We start from the raw sequence: 23047 nt of genomic DNA, 5'->3' as shown, positions 1-23047 counted from the left end.
ATTGAAAGCATTTTGAACGTTCAGAGCTAAACTCAGCTCTGGGGTAGTTCTTCAAATACAGACATTGAAGCCAGGGTAAGTACAGGGGGCTGCTCTCCTGGTAACTCATGGCGACCATACGTACAGCTGAGGACTTTGGAGCTGCCGCCCTCTATGCAGAACACGGTCAGGAATCTTATTAGTAAAAATAAACAACTGAGCTCTATACCACTTAAGTTGGTGATTTAAATATGATTCATGGAAACTCTTAGAATGATCAGTTCATTTCATAAAACCGGCCCTGAAAAAGAAATAGCTGTATATTTACACTCTGATATAACGTAGGGCAACAATATTCCCAAAGTCATGTTAATCCCACAACACAAGCCATTATTTTTTCCTATTATTATAAACATAAATACTGCAACAGAATATATCACTGTAGTCTGCCCAAAAGTCTCCTGGTAAAAAAAAAGTTACAGGAAAGGGATGGTAAAACGGTGATTAATAACCTCAGAAAAATGGGTGAATGTTAACATATTTATTTCAAGAATTGAGTACTTTTGCATTTAACATTGTTGAAAGTAACCTTGGAATATGGCAAAGGACTAGGCTCTGGAACTAGACTGACTTAGGTTCCATTTTTTCTTCTACTTCTTAGGAGCCAAATGACTAGAGCAAATCACTCTATAAGCCTCAGTTTCTTCTTCTGCAACAAGAGAATAATAGTAAATACATCTTAGAACTAATGTGTGGATTTAATAAAGCAATAAAAGTACAGTATCTTGCATACAGTAAACATTATAAATGTTAGTGCCAGTCCTATGACGTTAATTTATCTGATACTTCTTATTCTTAACTATCATCAACTTAGCTGAACAGTCTGTATCGGCACCATGCCGCAGAGGCTTTAAGGTCCTTAATAAATGTTCCCCTGTCTAGCTTGCTTTCATTATACCTTACCTGCAGCATTTGTTAAGATCAGAAATAGATATAAGTCCTATTTCCCAGTTCAGAATGTGATCTTGAACACAGATATTAAAATCTCCCTGGGCACAGTTCCTTTACCTGTGACACGAGGGGACTGGACCAAGTCATTTGCTCCCAGGTTCGGGTCTGCTGGGCCAGGAGCATCTGACCGTGGTGATGCCCAGGCAGGCAGGGAGGAAAGCACGGTGCACCAGTCTCCTGAATCTGAGCCTGGGTTGATGCAATCAGCCAGGTGAGACTTGAGCCCACCCTGCCTTTCCACCCATCCATTTGCAAGGAAGCAGCTGCCGCTGGCCAGGCAACGCTTCTATCTTCCCTCGCCGTTTCCACCTGAACTCCTGGTTCTGGGCAGGCCCCCTAGCGATCCAGTGTGCTCTGCCATGAGCCATCTCAAGGCGGCACTGGCCATACACCTGGAGAAGGTAGGAAGGACTGAAGGGAAGGCCCTAGCCACATATGTGTCCTACTTTTGTCCTTAATTAATTTTGTACCTCATTATTTTTTCTCATATCCTTTAAGAGATCAAAACCTCAATGGTGACAGGAAGAAAAAAAGTGGAGCCACGGAATTAAATTGTTGCTAGGTGCCTTCCAGCTATAAATATTATACAACTACATGACAAAATAATGATGCATAAATATCTACTTCACATTGGTCTACCTGGAACACTCTGGGAACTAAAGATAAAGCTAGAAAGGGCACAGACGGCCTAGATAAATGACACAAACACGAACACTCAAAGAACAGACCTCCTTATCACTCCTCATCCTCAAATGGCTGGACTCCTAATTTACCTGCAATTCTAACATGCCTAACAACTGTTTCTTTTCATTAGGTTCACTGAAGGCTGCAGGCCGGAAATTGGAAGAGAAATAAAGGTTGACAGCCTGATAACAGAAGAGTAAAAATGCTACAGAAGCAAACACCAGAACTCAAAGACCACTGAGTGACAGGCAGAAAAGCCCTGCTGTCCCTCCACTAGCTGCTGAGGGTAGCACATCACAAGGAGAACTCTGAATGACAAAGAAAAGGTTACGTTCAAATTCTCTACTTTACAAAGTCAGAGAACAAGTGTGATATCTTTTAGAAAGGTTTCAGTAAAAACCAATTAAAAATAGATAAGCATATGAAAAGATGTTCAACATCATGTCATTAGAGAACTGAAAATTAAAACAGCAATGAGAACCCACGACACACCTATCAGCATGGCACGATCGGAACCCTGACAACACCAAACGCCGGTGATGATGTGCAGCAACGGGGACGCCCACTCATCGCTGGTGGGAATGCAAATGGTGCAGCCCCTCAAAGGCAGTCTGGCAGTTTCTCACAAGACTAAACATACTCTTACCATACATTCCACCAACAGTACTCTTAGGTATTTACTCAAATGAGTTGAAAACTTATGTTCAAACAAAACCCTGCACCGGAATGTTTACAGCAGTTTTATTCATAAATGCTAAAAGCTGGAAGCAACCAGGATGCCCTTCAGTAGGTGACGGATCAACAAACTGGCACATCCATGTACTGGAGTATTATTCCATGATGAAAAGAACTATCGAGCCACAAAAAGACAAGGAGGAACCTTAAATGCATATGGCTAAGTGAAAGAAGCCTGTCTAAAAAGGGTACGTACTGCATGATTGCAGCTATATGACATTCTGGAAAAGGCAAACTGTGGAGACAGTAGAAAGATCAGTGGGTGCCAGGGGTTAAGAGGAGGGGCAAAGATGAACAGGCAGAGCAGGGAGGATTTTAGGTCAGTGAAACAATTCCGTATGACACTGTAATGGTGGATATATGACATTAGGCTTTTGTCAAAACCCAATGAACTGTAATATAAACTATGAACTTTAGTAATAATCAATACTGACCCAACTAAAACAAGCAAATCACACTAAAGCGAGATACTGATAAAAGGGGAAATGGCGGGGGGAGGGGAGGGGGAGAAATATATGAGAACTCTCCTCATATACAGGTTAATTTTTCTGTAAACATAACATTGCTCAAAAAATAAAGCCTGTGAACTAAAAAAAATAGTTTTGGAGAATTCATAACATAAGACACAGTCATGTGGTACAGATGTAGAGAATGGACTTGAGGAACATGGGGAGGGGGAAGGGTAAGCTGGGACGAAGTGAGAGAGTGGCATTGACATATATACACTACCAAACGTAAGGTAGATAGCTAGTGGGAAGCAGCCGCATAGCACAGGGAGATCAGCTCGGTGCTTTGTGACCACCTAGAGGGGTGGGATAGGGAGGGTGGGAGGGAGACGCAAGAGGGAGGAGATATGGGGATATTTGTATATGTATAGCTGATTCACTTTGTTATAAAGCAGAAACTATCACACCATTGTAAAGCAATTATACTCCAATAGAGATGTTAAAAAAGAAAAATGGAAACAGGAAAGAAAAAAAAAAGACACCGTCATGTGGAAAATTCACCTTATGGAACATCCACTTTGCAATGGTGCTACACAAATACATGTATTTGTTAAACCAGTTAGAATTAATTGAAAAGCCATTCTTAGTCACATCAACCTTGAAATTATTAGCATAATGCACGGCAAACACAAAATGTCAGGTTCACAATATGTGATTTTATAAGAACTGAAACTCCGGAAAAAGTCATCCCTTACTAGTGAGGGATTTGTTACTCCCACTGGTGGCAATAAGTGGACCAGCGACTGTAGATCAAATATGAACCACAAAGAAAACACCGACAGGCCACACTCTAGAAATTTATTACCAAACTACAACCTATGCACAGACACAGCTAAGCTCGTGAAGCTAGGGATGTAGCCGCACAAAATGTAAGGAAAAGCACATTTAATACATACAATTTGGAGACGTCTTTTTCTTTAAATTAGGTTCAAAATACTGGGAGACAGACACTGAAACAAAAATCTTAACAAAACACTTACAGCACATAGCGATCTCGCTGGACACTGTGTCCGCACAATGTTAACCGAAGGCGACGCCTGCTGCCCTGCTGCCGTGTGAACAGACATGTCACGTGTCCACCTCGGTGTGTTTCCATGAAGTACTTAGGTCCTTGTACAGGAACAGTTAGGTCCCGAGACTTTTAATGCTGTCACATGAGTTTGTATTTATGAAGCTATGAGAGAACGGGAGGTGTGTTGTGTTTGAAACCACTCCCTGACAAGAGGAACATCGAGTGATGAAGCTGTCCCAACAAGGAGGGGAAGACTCACCCAGACATTCTGTAGAGGCTTCACTTGGAACATATGGCTTTCCCAGACGAAGAACAACAAATATTTTCAAGTGAAATTTCAGTGTTAAAAAAAAGTGAGTGAGAGAGGAGAAAGAAGGAAGCGCTTAGACGAACATATAGGTATAGTAGAGATGACGAACTGAATTTCAATATGGTTTCAATTCATTCGCACCTAAAACTAAGCCTGTTTGACTGAGGTAGACTCTGGAAATAACACGTGCAAAGACTCAGGTTTTCCAAAGGGCAATATTTAGTCATTTCAGAGGTTGTAAAACAAAAGTGCATTTTATGATTTTGAACATAAAATAAAATGGGAGTCCTTTCATAGGAGGAAAACCTCCACATTAATTCCCTACCAAATTTCCATATGTACAGAAACCTACACACTGCTGGTGACAAAGCAGAATCTAGGTTATTTCTATACATATAAAATAAAATCAATCAACAAAGGTAAAATAAAAAGAATAAATTTGATGACGTTACCTTAATATTTTTCCTGTTTTTATTAACAAGTCATCTGGAAATTGAGAAATATTCCTAAAGTTAAAGAGTTGTCCGGAGCCAAAAAACCTAATAAAAATTCAAAGAATTATTGTTAATTTGTGAATGTTTAAAAACATATGTGTTATCTTAGGGACTTTATTTTTAAATATTCATATAGTTTTCACAAGAGAATACAATATTAAAAGCAAACGTCCTAAAAAATCAAATAAATAAGTACGAAAAGCCTAACTTAAAGGTATAAATAAGTAAACACAGTAATTATTACAGTTTTTAGCTTTTTCTGCAAAAAAAAAAAATTAGCGGAGATAAGAATAAAACTTTTGGGGTTTAAATATTTGTATTCCCCTAACACGCCCTCCAACTATAATTCCTACCCTTTTCTATTGTGACAGATTCTTAGATTCACATAAATATTATGTACATTGGGCTTCCCTGGTGGCGCAGTGGTTGAGAGTCCGCCTGCCTATGCAGGGGATACGGGTTCGTGCCCCGGTCCGGGAAGATCTCACATGCCGCGGAGCGGCTGGGCCCGTGAGCCGTGGCCGCTGGGCCTGCGCGTCCGGAGCCTGTGCTCCGCAACGGGAGAGGCCACAGCAGTGAGAGGCCCGCGTACCGCAAAAAAAAAAAAAAAAAAAAAATTATGTACATCACAAATTAAGTGGTATGTACAAACTACTACACAATCAAAACCATTATGGAACAGAAGATACAAAACAAATGTTAAAAGAAGGATTACTATTGTTTCTAAATATGGTTAAAGTGGCCCTTTCTTGGAAAAGGCCAACAATTATCCTTAACGTTTTATGCCTATCACACAGGAAACACCCTGAGGTGACTTATCATTCACAAGAGAAAAGGAGGAGTGGGAATCTACTATTATGCCAAAAGATTCAATAATCAAGACAACACAGAAGGAGCCAAAGCCCACATGCCAAGCAATACCTGCCTCATCCTTCACTTTGCCTCAAGGTTGCTAGGGTAAGGAAAGTGAAACAGAACCGCGTCAGCTGGTCTGTGATTCTCATCATGGATACGGCAGTGTAGACAGAAACTTCCAAGGAGGGGATTCAAACAAAGAGTCAGGCTGCATGTAGCAAAGTGAAAGAGTGACACTTATACTGAAAATCTGGGCTGTGTACACACATTTTTCCTGATGTACATGTATGTTTTTTTACGGCAGATTCACCAGACACTTGCTAGCTCACTTTTTGAGTAATTAGTGATTTCAGCCTATGTTTGGACAGTCAAATATCACATCATAAAAACTGCAGTCTCTGGAGCCCAAACGAAACCCCCAGTTAGGCAGCTAGACCACAACATGTTACCTCTTCCAAGCTGTCTTGGCATTTTGGGAGGTAGAGGTCCAAGCCCAAAGTGTGTCTGGTCATTCTGGAATGCCCACACTGCTGCTGACTGAAGATAAAGTCTGTGACGCCACCGTCTATTTTCTACATGGATTACTAGAAGGTTTCGGCCTCCATTAGAGAGCCGTTTGTCTGGCACATTCAATTAATATTCATTTCCTTTTAAAAGTAAAGGAATTGTGCAAGCAAAATGTTTGCAGTAAACATGTAACACGTTTACATGTTTGCCATAATTGCATGTGTAGGTGTTTACAATAAACATGTAGCTTGGGAAATGACAAAAATTGTTCATGAAAATAGCCGAGGTCTATAGTAGTCCTGTTGTTCAAGCAAATGGATACCACTTCTAATTTTAAAGCAAATTTAAAGAGAGAAAAACGTTTATATGTTATCTTTCCAAAGCAACTCGCACGTTACTGTGCCTTCCATTTATAAACTGAAATCGTTTCATTCGTGGGAGCCAGAAGCTGCAAGGTGTAATTACAGGAAGTGCCCAGTCGGTACTGCACTGCCTGGTCCAACTCTGGCCACAGAGCGCCCACCCAAGGGACAGGCACACAGCAGGCAACCAACATGAGCCTACTAAGATGGAGGATTATCTGATCAGATACCTGCGAGACAGAAGTGTAGAAAACTTAGTCCCGACATCACTGTGTTGAAGAACCCCAAACACTCAGGTTTTCAGAGGAATGAAAGGAACCAAATCTTTCTAATTTGATAATACAACAGAAAAAATAAAATAAAACACAAAAATGCTCTCATTCTGGGTAAGGCAACACAGCCTTGCAATAAAGACAATGCACATACCATGTGCAGGAAAGGTCGGACAGAACGCCCCAGGGATCTCCTCAGGATCCTTTAAGGGGTTAATACACACAAAGCATTCACCATCCACTGACAGAGCAAAGTGAGAAACAAGGGAAATAAAAAACACACCGGACTGACTTAACACAGTAAAGATAAGCTCCTAGGAGGCTTGAGTCTCCAAATACTGCTCAACTGATAGTTTTTAAAAAATCAAAATTACCACGTTATTATGCATGAAGAATTCAAAAAAAAATTGAAATGTAAGCCAAGACAAATACATGAAATCTAGCAAAATGGTCGGACTAAACTATGCAAACAAGTTTTGGCAATCAAAACACTAAGGTTGTAATGACTGCCCCTAGGACTTCGGGAAAAAAATAACTTACTGGATGGCAATAGTCTGCAAGATTATCTTAGTGGGATTATTTATTTCTTTATTTTAAAAGTTCATGAATAAAAGGAAAGTTCTCTCATTTCAACTTTTAAGATGAACTAAATCAATTAAAATAAAATCATGATATCTCATGATTTTAACTCTTATAAATCTATGCCTCAGAGGAAAGGGGGGTAATTTAAAGCATTAGATGAATACTGTGGTATATGGTTCTAAGTAGGGGGAAGAAATCTCTTAAGGAAGCTGCTAAGAGTTTAACTGTCAAAAAAGCTATATGTTATTTCTGGTTTTAAACTAGTAGTTATTGTCCAAAATTGAAAATTCAGGATATCATCAAACACAAATTTTTTTAAGCTTGACTATTAAAGCAGAGGTTGCCCAATCAAAACAGGATAAATGTAATTTTTTAAAATTAACACTAGGCTACTCTACTTGTGACTAGATACATGGCCTCTCCTTTTCTGGCCTCCTTCTACGGTCTAATTCCTGCTGAAAAGAATGGGCATATCATATTTCTAACCTAATCTTAGCGGGCGTACAAGCACTCAACCTAGACAAGGAATGATTCTTAAATGTTCGTTGTTCATTATGCACGATGTTATTTTGTTAATAAACAAGCTGTCTCGAAAGTCATAAAGATTTTGCTTTGTTTGTTTTGCATTAGCCACAAGAGAGTGGACTTGTTTAGAATACCAAAGCATTTATTTAGAATATGAAAGGCAAATTCAGCAAAAAACAATGTTTGAGCTGAGGAAAATCAAGGGTTTATCTGTTGAACATATTGAAAGAAAAGTGAAAACAAACTCAGAAGTCTAGAATGAAAAAGAGCATCTTATGCAAGCATGATGTTCTTTCCACCCTTCCAATGTAAAATACGGCCAGCAAAACAAATACTGAAAACCAGAGAAGCCACTTGGCAAAAGGATTCAAAAACCACAAAGCATGAGGCTATTCCCCCATAAAGCTCAATAAGTGATTAAATAGCTAGTAGAGGGAATGGTGAGGGAAGGGAAGGGAAAATTCAAACTACATAATAGACTCTAACAGTAGTAGGTGAATTCTAAAGGTTTAACTAGCAGATTCATTATTTAATCCAAAACCATAATTCTTAACAACAAATAATAGATCTGACACAAACCCAGTTTTGATGTTAAAAGCCAACAGATATAGGTCCCTCAAGTTCAGAGCAAAGAATAGAAAAAACTAAAAAACAATGAACACTAGTGAGAAACAGAGCTCCCTCTACATTTTCTGTAAACAAGTTTCTACAATAGCACACTGGTTGCTTTCTTCAGCCCCCAACACTCTGGTTAGGGTGTGCAACTATAATGCATGGATATGTGGATATCAGGCTCTCTATGTAAGCTTTTCTTACTTCTCAAGTATATGTATGTTCTTTTGTGTTTTAAATTTTTTCTTTAAGAGAAAATCTCTCCAATGTAAAGTTCCAAACCTGTTTTTTTAAAAAATTGCTGGAATTTCTTCACATTTTATAAACAAAAATACCAGAAATGAAAGAGCTGACAGAAATTCAAGCAGATCCAAATTCAACCATCCACTTTTCGTATTTCTCCAAGTCTGCAGCAGACACAGACTTAGCAATTTTCTTAAGAGCCAATTCAAAGTCTCCTTTGGTAACAGGCATCTGAAGTTCCTCTTTAGAAAGTGCACGGATCTCTTCTGGACTTAGGCCATTGATTCGTCGTCTCATTGCCATTAAAGAGGCATCCCTAAAAATATACCAAAATCAGTGAATACTTATTGTTGCAAATGTTTTAAACATATTCAACTGTGATCATGTTAAGGGAAAACATTCAAAAGATCATTTTATATGTTTTTACCATGCTGCTCAGAATTTTCCACTTCAGAGACATCCTGAGGGCTCAGGAAAGGTTAAAACAAGATGCAAAGGACTTAAACATGAAAAGTACTGTAATGAATCCTAAAAGTCTAGGTTGGGCTCAGATGGTACTGAATTTTCTTTTCCCCACTTGCTCCTCAAAGACAGCCCACAAGTCTAGGAAACTGAAGGAGAATTATGGAATACTGAATTGCATACTTGGAAATAAACATATGGCTAATGTTAACATAACTCAAATCTTATACCAGTTTGTCTACAACCTAATTAGAGGAGGTAAAGCCAGGAACCTCTCTCTCTCTGGAGCATGAATATATCTGAATACAGTGGATGTGGAATTCCCTACATGGAATATTTGTGGGCAAGTGAAGAGAGAAAACCTGGCTTCTCTGGGTCCTATTTTCAGCTCATTCTGATCACTTGTAAATAATTACGCAGGTTAGGAAGAAGTGTACAACTAGTGCTCACGAAAAAGCTATTAGGCAGCCAAGCCAACCAAAACTTCAGATTTTTATACATTTTTCTATGGTAACAGTAGAAGCTATTGTGTATACATTTTTCTATGGTAACAGTAGAAGCTATTGTGAGCTTGTTGAGTGCCACTAAACTTACACGCAAATAGGACAAATACTCGTAGAAAAAATGAGTAACACAGATGTTATGGTTTTAAGGAAAGGCTACTGATGTCAATTTAAGTATTGTTAGGGAAGTTAAGTACTAAAAACAAATCCTCTTCACTGAGTGATGTGAATTGTCTAAAAGTTATGATGTCACTAAACTGAAAGGGAAATTTTTATATATATATACATATAAAATTGATCACCTTTGTTCATCTGCGTGTAGTAAAATAATGCCAACCAAAACAAAATGATATTATTTTATGTTGATGCAGCTAGTCTCCAATTTAGGGCTAAATTAACCTTAGGTTGTCAAAGCCATTTATGACCAAGTTGGGCAAAACAATTTCTTAAAAATCAAAGGCTCTAAAAGGTGAACTACAGTTGACCCTGGAACAACACGGGGGTTAGGGGTGCAGACCCTTGGCACAGTTGAAAATCCGGGAATAACTTATAGTCAGCCCTCTGAACGAGCGATTCCTCCTTATCCACAGTTCCAGATTCAACCAACCGCAGATCCTGTAGTACTACAGGATATATTTAGTGAAAAAAATCCACACAGTTCAAACCTGCATCGTTCAAGGGTCAACTGCACACTGACTTTAAGACAAGTCCTCCTGATAAATCCATAACTAATGTCTAACGTCACAGATCATTAACAACAACAAAAAATACCTGCAAACATTAGTTATATCAGCACCAGAATAGCCCTCAATCTTCTCTGCTATATCTTCCAGTTGAATATCAGGATCCAATTCAACCTCCCGAAGATTGATTTTCAGAAGCTCAGTTCTTCCTTTTGCTGTTAGAAGATTTTTTTTGTTGTTATTGTTAGATGTTTTACTTTACAAATCATTTTGATAAGAAATCACCTATTTAACATTCAGGAAAAGAAAGAGTCTAATGCAAAGAAAAGTCAACAACTGTGAGTCCACTAATATTACTAATTCACTGCATGACTAGTGGAATCATTTAACTCCCTGTGTGCCTTGGCTGTAATAACTAATAATTGAAACAAAACTCAGAGTTTTCCTAATAGATTGTGAAGATATTTGCTATGAGAACAAAGGGTCTGAGATCCTTTATGAAAAATAAAAACATTAGTATTCAAGCACCAGAAATGCTTTTGTAAAAAAAATATTTAGCCTAGCTTTATGAAACTAGATTGCATGGAGTGTAACTCCTATGAGTTACTTTGCTCACCTTTTAGTATGACATAGGAAAAGATTTCCAGAACTCTAATCAGTATTTTTTAAAAATCCAGTTTTCTTTTCCTAGCAATCAGCAATTGGCACAAAACGCTTATTAATATATTTTTTACTTGGAGAGCCGGCCCACAGACATTTGCTGTTCCAATATGATTGAAATGTGTATCGAGTAAGCTGAAACAAACAGAATTTTTTAATAACCAATCTTGCTTGCTGTTTCACCATCAGTTTTTGTGACAAATCTGCATAATATAGCACACTAAGGTAATGCAGAATTAGCCTGGATCCGGCTCTCTACGATTTCCTGATATACAAAACGAAATTTAATTTTCCCAATTTTTATCTTGAAAAATTTTAAATCTTCAGGTAAAAAAAAACCAGTGAACACTCATTTACCTTTTCTCTAGATTCACCAATTGTCAACATTTTGCCATTAACACTCCCTTGCCCTCTCCTCTCATCCCCACTCTCATTTATGAACTGAGAGCTAGCTACAGGCAACACAACACTTTACCTTGAATTCTTCAGCATGTATCTCCTAAGAACAAAGGCATCCATACAACCATCACACTTAACAGGAAATTTAACATTGGTGCATTGGTCTCATCTAATACACAGTCCAGATTAAAATGTCCGCATTTGTCCCGGGCCTTTATTACTTTCTTAAAAACCATTACACGTTACATTAAAGTTATTGTCTCTCTTTAGTCTTCTTCAAACAGTTCCCCAGTGTTACTTTGTTTTGTCTTTCATGACATTGACAATTCCCCCCCAAATGATCTTACAGAGTTAAGGCATTCCAATGAAGACCCCAACAGGTCTGTTTGCGGAACCTGACAGGCAGATATGAAAATGTTAATGGAAGGAACCAAGAATAACCAAGACACTCTGGAAGAACAATAGCAAGGCAGGAGGAACTGCTCTACTACAAAGCAATAGGATTCAAATCTGTCTAACACTCTTGCAGACAGAGACAAGCAGATCCGTGACACAGAATGGAGAGCCTAGGAGCAGAGCAGAGCAGAGCATACGCTATGGACACCTGATTTGTGACACAGGTGGTTCGGGGCAGTAGGAGAAAGGAGGGTCTTTTTGATAAACGATGCCAGAACTGACTACTCACAGAGAAAAAATGGGACTGGGTCATCCTCACCATACATAAAAATCAGTGCCGGATATATTACTGATCTAAACATAAGATGCAAAATTATAAGCATTTTAGAAGATAAAACAGGAATCTATCTTAATGACCTCACAGTAAATATTCTTAAGATACATTAAAAAATCGACTACGTGGAAAAAGACGGATAAACTGACCCCATTAAAATTAGGAACGCCTATTCATCAAGACACTGTAAAACAGTGAAAACACACAATCTACAGAGTTTGAGAAAATATTTACACCAGATTTAACAAAAAACTTATATCTAGAATATTTAAGGACTTCCTACAAATCAATAAGAAAATGTCAGACCACCTAATAGAAAAATGGACAAAAAACTTGAACAAATATATCACAAAATCAAAATGGCCAATCAATAAGGGAAAAGATGTTCAAATTCTTTACTAATATAGGAAATACAAATTAAACCGCAATAAGCACTGCACACCAAAAGACTGGTACGCATTTAAAAGTCTGACAACACCAAGTGATGGAAAACTGTGAAACAACGGGAACTTTCATACATTGCTGGCTGGGAGGAGTGTAAACTGAAGCAACCGCTCTGGAAGACAGCCTGGATTTATCCACTGATGTTTCAGCTGTGCAACATGACCTAGCAATTCACTCCTAGGATGGAATGCTCCATCCTGGCCTAAAGAAACTTAGGCACTTGCACCATTATACATGCAGAAGAATGTTCATAGCAGTATAAAAGCCTAAAACTGGAAATAATCATAACGTCCATCAAAAAATATGATGGATAATTGTGGCATAATCACATAATGGATGTTATGGGCTGAACTGTGTCCCCTGCTAAATTCTTATGTTGAAGCTCTAACCTCTGATACCTCAGAATGTGACTGTATTTGGAGACAGGACTGTTAAAAAGGTAATTAAGGTAAAATGAGTCAGATGGGTGGGCCCTAATCCAATATGACCTAATCCAATATGTATCTTTACAAGAAGACTAGGACACAGGGACACACAACATGAGGAAAGACCACATGAGGACATTAAAAGAAAATGGCCACCTACAAGCTAAGGAAAGAGGCCCTAGAAGGAAACCAATCCTGCCAACACCTTCATCTTGGACCTGTAGCCTACAGAACTGTGATAAAATAAGGTTCCCTTGTTTAAGTCACCCAGTCTGTGGGCGTACTGTGTTATGGCAGCCCTAGCAAACTAATACAATGCAACAGCACACCGCCACAAACACAAGCTGCCTCTACGCGTCACAACATGGATGAATCGTAAAAACACACTGAGCAAAATATGCAAGCTACAAATGAACACAATTAATGTGATTCATTTATGTAAAGTTTAAAAGGAGGTAAAACTGTGTGTGGGGATACATTACTAGGTGATAAAATTGTAAGGAAAAACAATAAATTATTTCCCTAGAAGCAGTGACAGTGATTACCAGCAGGAACTGGAAGGGAGTTGTGCTGGGAAGGAACATACTGCGGAGCGCGGAGGCCTGACACTGCTCCACTTCCTGTCCCAGCAGGTGCTTCGACGGTTGTTTGCTTTGCCAATTACTGGATAAATTGGACATTTTAACAGATTTTTTTGTATTTGAGTTATATTTCACTCACACTTACACACACACACACACACACACACACACACACACACACACACACACACGCTTGAAGTAAGATGGAGCAAAGCAACGCAAAGAGCAGCCAGGGTGAAAAGAGAAGCAGCAAGCAGGCAGGATCTGCGTGTGACTAGAAATTGTGACCTCCAGAATCCCTTCACCTCGGGAGCTCCTATCCTTGACCATCTTCAGCCACAGGCACCCCCCTGCAGTGAGCATGGGTACCCACAGGTGGTGCGGCCCAGGAAGTCCTCCACTTAGGTGGTCAGCCAGAGGGGAGTGGGAAGAAAGACCGGGAAGGGAGGGAGCTCACAGGGCCACTGCTGCATGAGGCGCTCGTGCTCCGGATGCCGCAGCGAAAGCTCCAAGTTCAGCCCAAGAGCTCCACACACAGCAGGTGGATGTTAGTGAACGAACATCACTTTGCTCTTTCAGTTCCCATGTTAGAACACCACTGTATTTACAAATCAAAACGTTTTACCGTGGCCTGCCCGAAGAACTTAAAGCATCAAGTTTAATATAACGCATTCGCCCCCAGAAGCAAAGTTCTTTTTTTTTTTTTTTTTTTTTTTTTGCGGTACGCGGGCCTCTCACTGTTGTGGCCTCTCCCGTTGCGGAGCACAGGCTCCGGACGCGCAGGCTCAGGGGCCATGGCTCACGGGCCCAGCTGCTCCGCGGCACGTGGGATCTTCCCGGACCGGGGCACGAACCCGCGTCCCCTGCATCGGCAGGCGGACTCTCAACCACTGCGCCACCAGGGAAGCCCGAAGCGAAGTTCTTGACAGTCGACTTAAATGAACTTTGGAACATAAAGCTGCTCATAAGTGAGGGCTGGTGGGACTGAAGCTTAGTAGGAAGCATCCTCCTCTTCCCTAGTGACTATGATTTGGGAAAGATAACTTTTAATACTGGTTGTATCAATGATTTGTCAGAAGATTCTAAGCAGGATTTATCATCTCTATAAAACTGAATTAATGATATGTAATAAGCTTGTGAAAGGATTTAACGAGGGGTTAATGTGTTAACAACAGTATAAAGAACTGCCAATGCTACATAACCAAGTTAATACACATTTGAAATTTAAATAAACACTGTTAGATGGATCACACAACTTCTCCTTGAGTACTGGAGGCAGTCCAGCATGACTTATAAGGAGTGTGTGCTGTGGGGCCAGATGGCCGGGGTGCACATCCCTGCTCTGCCGCACCGGGCAGGATACCTAACTGCTCGGGGCCTCAGTTTCTCATAAGTAAAGATAAGAACAGAATCTACCTCACAAGCCTGATGTGAGGGTTAAATGAGCTAATACACGTAAAGCCCAGTCCACAGGCAGCGCTCAGTAAATGGCAGTCGCCCCATCATGCACACCACCTTCAGTCAATCAACAAACAGGATTAGCGGGAGACAGAGAAAAGCCAGATCCCTTCTATTAAGGACCACCTGGGGGTTAGACAGCACAGAGGAAACACCCAGGGGAGTGAAGTCCACACAGGGAGAGAGACCACGGCAAAGAAGACTTCATAGAATTGGTATGCTTTCATGTCGACTTTGAGAAATCAATAAAATTTAAATACAAAGGAAGAGGGAGAACAATCTGGGAAATGAGAGCACCATAAATTATGACATGGAAGCAGGAAGAAGCACGAATGAAAAAAAAGGTAAGTAGAAAAGTACAACACAGTATTAAGAAATGCAAATAGACACAAATAGGATAGATAAGGTATGAACTTACAGTTTAAAAAAAAAGTACTCTGACCCTGATGGGATAGGAAATAAGAATCACTCAGAGTCTAAGAGACTCTGTGATGCCCTGGTGGTTTAGGGAGGTTAGCCTAAAAGCCAAACAACTAAATGAAGGGGCTGGAGAAAGGAGTTCATTGGGCTGAGCAGTGGTTGCTGCCATAATGCAGATGCATAAAGTAGGAAGAGACTTGGTACAAGGCCGAGCTCCACCTGTGCCTGTTACCTGACTTCTTCCATCTGTTGACTACCGCAGATTGTATTTACCAACATGGTGCAAGAGCCTCTCCTCCCACACACGCTTCTACAATGGGGCCTTCCACTCCTCCACCCAGAGGTAGTCTGATTCCCCTCCTCTTGAAAATGGGTGGGCTTGTAAATGCTTCAACCCAGAGTACAGCAGAGGTGACATTACGTGACCCCCAAGGCTAGGTCATAAGAAGCAACGCACCTTCCACCTTTTCCAGTGGAGCAATCACACGTGGGGCCCTGACCTACCACGTATGAAATGTGACAAGCTGAGGCCACCATGCCTGAGGAAGCCCAGGCCACATGGAATAACCCCAAGTAACACAGAGGTGCTCCAGAAAGACAGCCCCACCTGAGGCCCCAGGCCTCAGCCACCAGGCATGTGCGTGAAGACACTCCAGATGATGCCAGGCTCCAGATGTGGAGTCACCCTCAGCTGCTGATCTTCCAGTTGTGACCCAGACATCATGGAACAGACACAAACCATCCCTGTGGTGCCCTATCCGAATTCCTGATCCCAGAATCTGTGAGCAAAAGAAGACTGTTTGGAATGGTATGTTAAACAGCAAGAGTAACTGATACACTGACTTTTCTTGCCATCAAGTTCTAATTGCCTCGCAATCTTAAAGAAATCTGCATATTTATGTAAATTACATAACTTACAATATGCCTTTTTGGGTGGCTTTCCTTGTTTTATCTATTTTCATTCTTATACTTCTTGCCTTTTCCAACTAAAAATTGCTTTTCATGGTTGCTTTTGTTCATAAAATGTCCTTCAATTTTTTTACTTTAATATAATCTACTTTTCTTTCCATTAATTTTACCCTAGATTTCCAAATCATTCTTTCAGTTCTCTCATCTTTCCAAATTTTCTTTATAGTTCTGTCTCTTCCAGACCCTTTTATCCCACCAGATGCTCCGGCCACAACAGCTGTCCATTCACTTTCAAGCAACCATGCCTTTGTTTCTGTTCTTCTCTATGGAAATTCAGCGAAAATGCAACTTCCTCCATGAAGTCTCCCCTAAGCACCTCAGTCAGAATTTACTATTCCACGTTCCCACCCCAGAAGTACTATGGGCAACTCCAGTATCACATGCTCCCTTGTTTCCCCGCTGTTAGGGGAGGTGTATGCCCCATTCCAACCACACGGTGAGTTCTCTAAGGACAAGGATTGTACACTTTGTATTCCCACAGTACCTAATAAATGTCTTTCAGATAGCAAAGAGCTAAATAAACACCTGTGAAATTAATTAACACAGATAAAAGAAGAAGTTAGAAAGGGTGGAGTTCTAATTATGATTATTTGTTTGGGAGCCCTTTAGGAGAAAGCAATTTCTCAAGTTCTATGGTCATGAGGTACACACATTCAGACTAGTAATGAGCAAAGAGAAGCACCTAAAAGTCATGACCTATAATGACCATTACCTTTACCATTACCTATAACATAACCTTTTCATAAAGGAAAACAAGTTTAGAAAAAATCCCAATAGTCAGCCAGGTCTATGTTCTTCTCCAATATTTCAAAGAAAGCTGAATTCCTATCTTTGTACCATAAAGTATATCTTTCTCCTCAACCCAAGCTTTCCTCAGCAGTTTATAAAATTCCTATCATCAATTATTTTTCTAACTATATTTTTTCTGTCTGTTATAGTGAATTAAAGTTCAAGGTACAAAAGCTCAAATGATGTCAATTCAAGTAGTAAAGCTTTTATTTTCCCCATCAGTATTAATTTTTTATTTATAATCATTGTGCACAATAGCAAAATTAAAAGATTTCATATAAATATACTAGGTGTCATACACATATTTTGTTTAGAAAGCAAGGAAGAAGAGAAAAAAGGGGGAAGAGAAAGGGAAGAAATTTATTAAATCGGGAGTGATAATAAACCACTCAAATTTCAAATCTTCATGTGACTAATAGAAGAGCAAGGCAGACACTAAGGAGCTGCTTCTGGGAGGAGTAATATTTCAGGACAGTTTGAATCACTTCCATTATTGCTTTAAATAAGTTTCTTATTCTGTAAGCTCAATTAGTAAGTTAAGCATTATTTTAAGAAATTTTTTTCTGTTTAAGTAATGATATTATTAGAATTAACAGAATATGTAGTAGCAGCCAGGAAAGACAATACAAGATGTAATCTGTGAACTAGAAATCTACCAATTATTTATATACACCCTTGAGATCTAGTTGCAAAAGTGAATAAGGAATATTACAATAATTAAGTTTCAAAAGTCATAGGGGAGGCTATGACTTCTGGCCATCATTAAAAAAAATGGTATCAGACTTATCCTTCTATGGTAAACAACTATTAAAATATAACAGGCAACTGTTTTCATGCATTAGTCAACAGACAGTAAAGAACTGCAAAGTGACTTTTTAAGTTCTGCCCATAATTTGAGTGCCTGCCAGAACAAATCTCAACACTGTTTAAAAGAAAACAACATAATCCAGACTCTCTAAAATGTAGAGCATACAATAAAAATTACTGAATGTGTGAAGAAACAGAAAAATGTGACCCATACACGAACAATTTTTTAAATAGCAAATAGAAACAGATGTTCCGCACGTTAGAATTAGCTGACAAAAACTATAAAGTAGTATATCAATTACCTATTTCAGAACAGCATATTATACTAAAACTTAGTGGCTTAAAACAACAAGTTATTACCCTCACGGTTTCTGTGCATCAGGAGTTTGGGAGCAGTTTAGCTAGAAAATTCTAGTTTAGGGTCTGTGATGGTTAATTTTATGTGTCAACATGGCTGGGCCACAGTGCCCAGATATCTGTTCAAACATTATTCTAGATGTTTCTGTGCGGGTGTTTTTGGATGACATTAATATTTAAGTTGCTGGACTCTGAGTACAGCAGACTGTGCTCCATAATGTGGGTGGGCCTCAATCTATCAGCTGAAGGCCTGAACAGAACAAAAGAGGTCCCCAGAGCAAGAGGGATTTCTGTCAGCAGATGGCCTTCAGATAAAAAGGTTTAATCCTTTTTATGATCTAGCCTTGGAAGTCATATGGCATCACTTCTGCCATATTCTTTTCCTTAGAAGCAAATCACTAAGTCCAATCCATTTTCAAGAGGAGGGGAATTAAGCTCCACCTTTTGGAGAGAAATATCTCAAAGAATTAAAGGAAAATATACAGAAAATCAATGATCAGATGAGGAATCCCAGCAAAGCAACGGAAACTATAAAAAAAACAACAACAAAACAGAAATGCTAGATTTGCAAAATGTCAATACATGTGAAATGAAAAATTCACTGGACAGGATTAAAAGCAGATTGGCGATGGAAGAAGAAAACAGTGTCAGTGAACGTGAAGACAAGTGAACAGAAACTACCAACCTGAGGAATAGAAAGAAAAAAGATTGAAAAAAAATTGTTAACAGAGTCCCGGTGATCTGTGCAGCAATATCAGAAAGTCCAACACACATGCAGGATAAATAAAAGGAAAACCCCACAGAGGTACATCATAGTCAAACTGCTGAAAAACAATGATAAATAGAATATTTAAAAAGTCAACTGTAGAGGACAAACACTCAAGAAAATACCAGCTTGTTTTCTATAGTTAAACATATACTCACAGGTATTTATCCAAGAGAAATGAAAACACATGTCTACACAAAGAACTGAACATGAATGTTTATAGCAACTTTACTATAACAGTCCCAAACTAGAAATTAGCTAAATATCCATCAATAAGAGAATAGATAAATAATCTGTGGTACGGTCATATAACAGAATACTACTCACCAATAAAAAACAATAACATCGATGAATCTCAAAATAATCTCTGAGGAGACAGTAAAAAATAAAAAAATAAAAAAAATAAAAAATAAAAAAAAAATAATCATGCTGAGTGAAAAAAGCCAGTCACAAAATAATACATGCTGTATGATCCTATTTATGTGAAATTCAAGATAGCCTATAGTGACAAAAATCAGATCAGTGGTTGCCTGAGGTAGGAAGTGTTTTGGGGAGAGAAGAATGGACTGCAAAGGGGCACAAGAAATCCTTTCAGGATGAAAGATACGCTCTGCATCTTGATTGTGGTGTGTTTCATGGCTGTATGCAATTGTCAAACTCATCAAATTTTATGTGGATAAAGCTTATTATATATAAATTATTCCTCAATAAAGCTGAATTTAAAAAAATAACCAGAGGGAAAACGATATATTACATACAATGATAGGAATGGCAGCTGACCTCACATGCAAAAAACAGTGGAGGCCAGAAGATTATAGAATGATATCTTTATAAGCACTGAGAGAAAAAAAACAAAACAAAAAACAAACAAAAAGCCCTCTTCCAACCCAGAATTATTTATCAGTCAAAAACAGCCTTCAGAAATAAGAGTGAAATAAAGACATTTCAGAAAACAAAAACTGAATTTGATGCTAGCAGACCTTAACTACTAAATGAAGTTCTTTAGACAAATGAGAGACGGACCCAGTTGGAAACTTGAACCTTAAAAAGGAAAGCAGAGCAGTGGATGCTAAATATGTAGGTAAACAGAAAAGACTACTATTTGTGCTCCTCTTAATTTAAGTTTGCACTGACAATTTAAGCCCATTATATGTTTGGATTTACAATGTATGCAGATGTAAAATACATGACAAAATAGCACAAAGGCTGGGGGAGGCAAATGGTTCTTACATTTTACATGAAGTGGTACAATATTAGCTCTACAGTGACTGTAATAAGTTACAGATGCATATTGTAAATCCCTAGAGTAACTGCTAAAAAATATACAGTTAAGTATAGCTAAAAGCCAATAAGGAAATTAAAATGGATACTAAAAAAGAGTCAACTATTAAGAGAAATTAAGAAAGGAGGTACAGAGTAACGAACAAACAAAAGGGACAAATAGCAAAATGGCAGACTTAAACATAACCATGTCAATAATTACATTATATTTCAATGGACAAAATACTGCAATTAAACAGCAAAGATAAACTATACAAATAGTAAGACCTAATTATATGCTGTCTACAAGAACTGCACTGCAAATACAAACACGTACAAGGTGAAAATTAAAGGAAGGAAGCAGATATATCATGCAAACAGTAGCAAAACAAAGATGGTGAGGCTATATTAATATCAAAGTAAACATCAAGTCAAAGGATTTAATCAGAGATGAAGAGATGTTTCATAAAGGTAGAAGAATCAAGAAGATATAATAATGATAACTGTTTATGTACCTAATGACAGAACTTCAAACTGCATGAAGCAAAAATTTACAGAATTAAAGTGAAAAATAAACAAATCCACAATCATACTTAAAAAGTTTAACCACCCACTCTCAATAATTGATAGAAAAAACCAGAGCAAAAAATCATTAAGGATCTAGAAGATTTAAACAATACTATCACAACAACTTGATCTAACTGACATTTATGGAATATTGTCTCAACAAGTGCAGAATAAATATTCTATTCAACTGCAGCTGAAACATTCAGCAAGATACACTATATGCTGAATCATAAAATCTCAACAAAATTCAAAAATTGACATCTTACAGACTGGTTCTTAATTATAGTGGAATTAAATTAGAAATCAACAACAACAAGACATCTAGAAAATCCTCAAATATTTGGATACTAAACCACATACTTTTTTTTTTTTTTCTTCAGCCTTGCCTCACGGCTTGTGGGATCTTATCTCCCCAACCAGGGATTGAACCCGGGCCCTCAGCAGTGAGAGGACAGAGTCCTAACCACTGGACCGCCACGGAATTCCCTAAACCACATACTTCTAAATAACTCAAGAGTCAAAGAAAAAAAGAAAAAGGAAAAAATTTAAATATTTCTAATTGAATAGTAAAGAAAATATAACAAAATTTGTGGGATGAAGCCAAAGCAGTGCTTTAAGAGAAATACAACCTTAAATGTTTTTATTAAAAGAAAAAGAACAAAGGTTTAAAATCAACAGTCTAAGTTTCTAACTTCATAAAAAAAGAGAAAATTAAACTCAGGAGTATAAGGGAGAAATAAGAAGAGATAAAAATCAATGAAATACAAAACAGAACATTAACAAAGCAAGAAGTTGGTTCTTTGAAAAGATTAATAACACTGATAAATGTCTAGCAAGAATGATCAAGAACAACAGGGATGAAACACAAATTGCCTCTTCTAGGAATGAAAATTGAGCCATTATTATAGATCATATAGACGAAACAGAAATTAAGGTGTGTGGATTTGTACTGTGTCAACTTCAGTGAAGTTAGAATTTCACTTCTCAGAATTCTCTTCATTACATAGTTCTGGGTTAGTGGGGACCACATCAGTCATTATGGACAAGATGAGAAAGGCAGAACTGAAATCAACTCAGAAAGTTAGTTCAGGGCATGAAGAGCATTTGCAGTTGAGGCCTACTGTCGCTTGTCTGCCGGCTCATCTTTTTAGTGAGGGGCAGCACCTGGGCCTCCAACTCTTTCCAGCTCCTGTCAGATTTCCTCCTTCAGCTTGACTCCTAAGCCAGGTGTACCTTTAGTACTGTTACAAAGAGTGCCAGCTTCTTCTAAATGACACCCCAATCATCAAAGTTGTAACTCTTAGAGGCAATGAGAGCCCAGTGTGGGTTCCAGTCTATCCTCATGAGTTCCAGCTCATCCCCACAGGTTAGAGTTTGTTCTTGTTTCCACCATTTCATCTTCTCTTCCTACTGCCCTCCCTACTGACTTCAGCCTCCAGAACCAGACATGAAATCAACAGCCTCACATAAACCATTTAGTCAGCTTCCATGTTTGTATTAGGTCAAATCCCAATAAACCTGACAACCTAGAGGAAAGGGACAAATATTTTGAAAAACACAAACTACCAAAGCCTACTCAATGAAAAATAGATAACCTGACAGGATAACCCTATATCTAATTTTTTTTAATCAATGGAACAGAACAGAGAATTCAGAAATAGACCCACATATATGCAGCAAAATAATTTTCAACAAAGGTGCCAAAGTAACTCAATGGAAAAATAAAACTCCTTTTAACAAGTGATGCTAGAACAACTCAACACACATATGAAAAAAATGAAACTCAACCCCCAATTGACACATATACAAAAAATTAATTCAATATGGATCACAGATCTAACTCTAATTTCTAAAGGAAAATATAGGAGAAAACCTTTGACTTCTTGTGGTAAGCAAAGATTTCTTAAGATACAAAAAGCACTATCCATAAAAGAAAAACCTGACAAGAGGACTTAATCAAAATTAACACTTCTGCTTATCAAAAGACACCATAAAGAAAATTGAAAGGCAAACCACAAACTGAAAGAAAATAAGGCATTTCACACTTACTAGAATGACTAAAATTAAAATACTGGCGA

At 38.4% G+C, this 23047-nt stretch overlaps 1 protein-coding gene across 11 annotated transcripts in view; it reads right to left on the bottom strand.

Moving 5' to 3' along the window:
* Positions 1–3699: 3699 nt before the first annotated feature.
* Positions 3700–23047, bottom strand: part of KATNAL1 (katanin catalytic subunit A1 like 1) — a 76565-nt gene continuing 57217 nt past the window's right edge. For 6 of the 11 annotated variants that reach the window (XM_033416122.2, XM_004285499.3, XM_033416121.2 and 3 more), the window contains 2 exons: positions 10426–10552; positions 3700–9005 (listed from right to left, as the gene is read on the bottom strand). In XM_033416122.2, the coding sequence (XP_033272013.1) occupies positions 8807–9005; positions 10426–10552 (326 nt within the window). In that variant the 3' untranslated portion in view covers positions 3700–8806. The remainder of the gene's footprint in view (positions 9006–10425; positions 10553–23047) is intronic. The other 5 variants (XR_007473102.1, XR_007473101.1, XR_007473100.1 and 2 more) reach the window with 5 other exon arrangements.

The sequence above is a fragment of the Orcinus orca genome, chromosome 18, assembly GCF_937001465.1.
Source record: "Orcinus orca chromosome 18, mOrcOrc1.1, whole genome shotgun sequence".
Classification (NCBI taxonomy): Eukaryota; Metazoa; Chordata; class Mammalia; order Artiodactyla; family Delphinidae; genus Orcinus; species Orcinus orca.
This window is presented reverse-complemented; position numbering and strand designations above follow the sequence as displayed.